Genomic DNA, 4,408 nt, shown 5'->3' on the forward strand with positions numbered 1-4,408 from the left:
CCTGGCTGGCCAATCTTAGGAAATAGCTGGTCTAACGGCAACTGATTTATTTCGATTTCGAGCAGCCGTAAATAGTATAAGGTGGGCCAACGCGGTCGACAACATCATTAGGAGATAGGCACCTTCAGAAAAGACATGTGTTGAGGTTCAGAACTTTTAAAAATACGTTAGTTTACATCTTAAATTCATTATATTAGCACTTGACGACTAAACTATTTCTTTCTTAAGCCTTTTATTCTTCAGTTGTAAATCCAAACTCTATTTATCTCTTTTTACAATAATTCTTAATGAATTATACCATGAATTACTAGCAGAAATACTTACAGTACATTACTAATTAGGATGATTATGATGATGATATGTTAGTCGAGATTTTATTGTTTGATAACCTAAATAAGATATACCGGTATTTCATCTTTACCAATGGCTTTTCCAGCTCTTCTTAATTTTGCAGCATTCTTGCTTCTTTGATTACATAGGGCCGTCTTTAAGCAAAATATTTTTTGTATTACAGAAAGACGGTAATTTTTTTGTACTGTTAGTATTTTGTAAGTTTTTATCGAATATCAAATATTAAAACTCCTTGTCTTTTGCTATATTACATCCTATTTGTATTTGGTGTTCCTTTGTCTCTAATCTTTTTGTGAAAATTGACGGTATTATGCTATTTGATTATCATATTCTTCAAATTGTTTGCACTCCTTATATGTAAATGTAAATGTTTTGTTAAATTTTCATCCAATTCTTTTTCTAGTCTTTCAAAAATCTTTTAGTAGTAGAAAAAAGTTTTTTTTTTCTAATGGTTTATTTTTTCAGTTTTATTCATAATTTGGGAAGAATGTTATGACCAGATGCCATATACAGTTCCGGATTAGGAACCGGTTAGGCCCTAAGTGTTTAGGACTTTAAGTGCTCGTTAGACGTGTGTTATACCTAAATATTTACTAGCACTTTTAAATATCCCATTTTAAAACTACAGTTTCTAAGCCCGGAACAAAATTATTTTAAATATGAGTCTAACCAAGAAAGTTTACGTCCATATTATAAGAGTCATACAATAGTACATTTGAGAAAGTTACCTCCTCACCGAAACGCTGTTATAAATCACTAACCAATTTGTTTTAAAATGTAGAATCCTGAATTTGTAAATCATTGTTGAAACTGTCCCCTAACATATATTTTGTTAGACGATATTTTATATTGTTATTTTTTCTTCTTGTCAAGGACAGATTGTCTAAGTCTCTTAGCAGATTTAAATCTTTTCTTCCGAAATTATTTTTATGAAACGTAAGGTCGTCCAGTGTGTACTTAAACTAAATAGAACAAGATAAACATCCTGTCTGGTAAATACACATCAGTTATAGATAAATGCCTACGTTCACGTATTAGACATATGGATTGTGGAATAAGTTTGCCAAAAATAAATGAATTTTTATTAAATAAAGTTGATTAGATAATATATTTTTTTTATTAAAGTAAAGAAACTTATCTGAATGATAGGAATTTTGGAATAAAATAAGATGACGAATACTCAGATATGACAAAAATTGAAGAAACAATACCGCATCCTGGACTTACCTTATATCTCTTTTTTAACCTATCTAGTATACATTTTTGCAGGTGTGTAGTGACTTTAAATGTCGTTGTTTTTCCAGAGTTCTTTTTATATGTTTACGCAGGTTCACGACTATTGTGGATTACTCGTACATACTTGTAAAGTTTTGTAAAGTTTTTATCTAGTAGTTTCTTCACTGTATTTGGTCCATTTGTGTTAGTGATCAACCCGACTTTTCCTTACCTCGTTTGGTGGTGCTAGTTAGTTATTCATTTGGGATTCTAGGTTGGTAGTATAAAGAATTGAATGGAAAAAGAAAATAGGAGGAGGAAAAATATATGTAAACAGGGTGAGTCACCACTAACGGGACGGAAGAATACAGCGAAAGGGTGAAAGATTTAAAACATATTTTACAATAATAGTTTTTAAGTTGGCAAAAGCTACATGTTAAAAGTATTCTTAAATATACAATATAACCCAATAATTTGCGTCGTATCTCAGTTATATGTTTTTCTTTGGCACCCTGTATTTTATTGTATTTTCTAATTGTACGCAAAAAATAAGCTATAGTTTTATAAGAGTGAAATGTCAATTTTTTTTTTTTTATTTTGATTAACGTGTCTCGACTACGAGGTCGTTGACACGATGACAGTATAATACAATTTTACATTTGACAATATACAGTACTTATTTTTTACAAATTTAACCGTTACACATAATTATTAAACTTTAGAGTTTACTAAGCACTTCAATGTCTTAAATATTTAAAAAGGTTTACAAATTTCTGAGTTTCACTTAACATTTCTTTAATATTATCTCCCAACTGGTGTTGTTTTCTTTTAGCAGAAAGATGCCGACATTCTATAAGAAAATGTCTGACTGTTAAGAGACTGCTGCAGTGGCCGCATGAAGGTGAATCGGTAGATGCCATTAGAAAGCCATGTGTAATACGAGTGTGTCCAAGTCTTAATCTTCTTAGAATAACCTTGTGTCTTCTGGGCATAAGTGGTAGCTCTAAGGAAGGTATAACTGGTTGTATATCGTGTAAGTGATTCTGAGTTGTGTTCCAATCAGCTTGCCATTTGTCATATATACGCTTTTTAAACATTTTCTTAATATCATTATGCAACTGGATATTTGATATAGGTATATCCAAAGTAGAAGCTTCTTTTACGGCTACATCTGCAGCCTCATTTCCTACAAATCCTACTTGTGAAGGTACCCAGACAATAGTGACAATTACTCCATGATCCGTAAGTTTATTATATATGTCATGTATGAAATTTACCAGAGGATGATCTGAGAACATGTTTTTGATTACTTGTATTGATGATAAGGAGTCTGTGCAAATCGCTACATTGCGGTCAGTTGGTTCCAACATACGAAAAGCCTCGACGATACCGTATAGTTCTGCAGTGTATACACTACAAACGGCAGGAAGTTTGATTAGTTTTGTAGTGTTGAAAAAGGAAACAACAGCACTATCCACCCCTACATCATTTTTAGAGGCATCTGTATAAAGAACTTTACGAAACTGATTTCGATTAAGTATGACTAGGAACAATTGTTTAATTATAGCTTTAGGAGTATCATGTTTATTGAAAGAGCAAAGGGAAGTGTTGACATTCGGAAGTTGCTTATGCCACGGAGAAAGTGTAGAGATATGAAAGGGTGAAGTTGCAGAAAGATCAAAACCGTCGAGAATAGAATTTAGTATACAAGAGAGGGGTTGTGCAGCTCTAGTGGTCTGAGAATGATGAATGAGATTATTTGGTGGTATAATTAGTTGATAGACTGGATTTTGTGGATTGGCTGATAAGCTAGATGCATATGACAAAAGAAGATGTTGTCTCCTTAACCAGAGTTAACATTAACCAGAGTGGTGGTTCGTTAGCTTCACAGTACATACTTTGAGCTGGGCTCGATCTGAAGGCACCTAAGCAGATCCTAAGGCCTGTATTGTGTACGGAGTCAAGAGCTTTCAGATGTGACTTGGAGGCAGACATATAGACAAAACTACCATAGTCTATTTTTGAGCTAATAATGGATCTGTAAACTGTAAGCAATACCTCTTCGTCGGCTCCCCAATGAAAATGTGCTAAACTTTTTACGATATTAATATTTTTTAAGCAGTTGCCTTTCGTTTCATGTATGTGTGTATTCCAAGTAAGTCTGGAGTCGAAGGTCAGTCCTAAGACTTTATGATGATCAATAACATCTAGTAATACTCCCTTGTATGTCAAAATTGGATTATCTTTTGTCGTTTTTCTGCTAAAAAATGTGGAACGCCTCACGATTTTGCGTGTCATCCTTGCGCAGGGGCCATGCTAATCTTCTCTGTATCGTTCCAATTTTAGTATATGTACCGCCAAAGCGAGTACAATGTCAAATTTTAAAAGAAGACTTATTATCATTATTTATGCAATTATAACAAATAGTTAGATATTTGTTGTCTACATTCCATGACTGATTATTAAACATATCTTTACAGGATGTTCACAATTGACAGTTTCATTATTGGATAATTCAATATGTAAAATGAGGCTGTATAAATGGAACACTATGTTTATTAATCAATCGTAATAGTAAACAAAAGTTTCCTTTTTTGAATAGTATAAGAATGTCCTATACCTAGTTGTCATAGTTTTTGCTTAATTTACCATTATATAAATTCTTAATCGGTAAATCAATTTTAAAACAAAAGATGTAGTTAGTTAATGACATTGTCACTTTATGACATGGCTGTCTGGTAATTGTCAAAAATATAAACATTCGTGTATTATCTTTAAATTTAGTTGTTCCTTAAAAAGAAGAAGTACGCTATCTACGAAAGAGTCAACATGGTACTTAGCA

General features: G+C 32.4%; 1 protein-coding gene and 1 non-coding gene across 2 annotated transcripts; both read right to left on the reverse strand.

The window, feature by feature from the left end:
* Window positions 1–2,303: 2,303 nt before the first annotated feature.
* Window positions 2,304–2,864, reverse strand: LOC140435126 (uncharacterized). Its single transcript, XM_072523848.1, has one exon. The coding sequence runs from the start codon at window positions 2,862–2,864 to the stop codon at window positions 2,304–2,306; it is 561 nt and encodes a 186-aa protein (XP_072379949.1).
* A 965-nt stretch (window positions 2,865–3,829) lies between these two features.
* Window positions 3,830–3,936, reverse strand: LOC140432943 (U6 spliceosomal RNA). The gene has a single exon (XR_011949849.1). It is a non-coding gene; the product is annotated as a U6 spliceosomal RNA (small nuclear RNA).
* Window positions 3,937–4,408: the final 472 nt, after the last annotated feature.

Source organism: Diabrotica undecimpunctata, chromosome 1 (genome assembly GCF_040954645.1).
Source record: "Diabrotica undecimpunctata isolate CICGRU chromosome 1, icDiaUnde3, whole genome shotgun sequence".
Lineage (NCBI taxonomy): Eukaryota > Metazoa > Arthropoda > Insecta > Coleoptera > Chrysomelidae > Diabrotica > Diabrotica undecimpunctata.

Bases quoted from the DNA above. Each gene is read 5' to 3' on its own strand.
- LOC140435126 (XM_072523848.1), bottom strand. From the start codon at position 2,864: ATGTTCTCAGATCATCCTCTGGTAAATTTCATACATGACATATATAAT.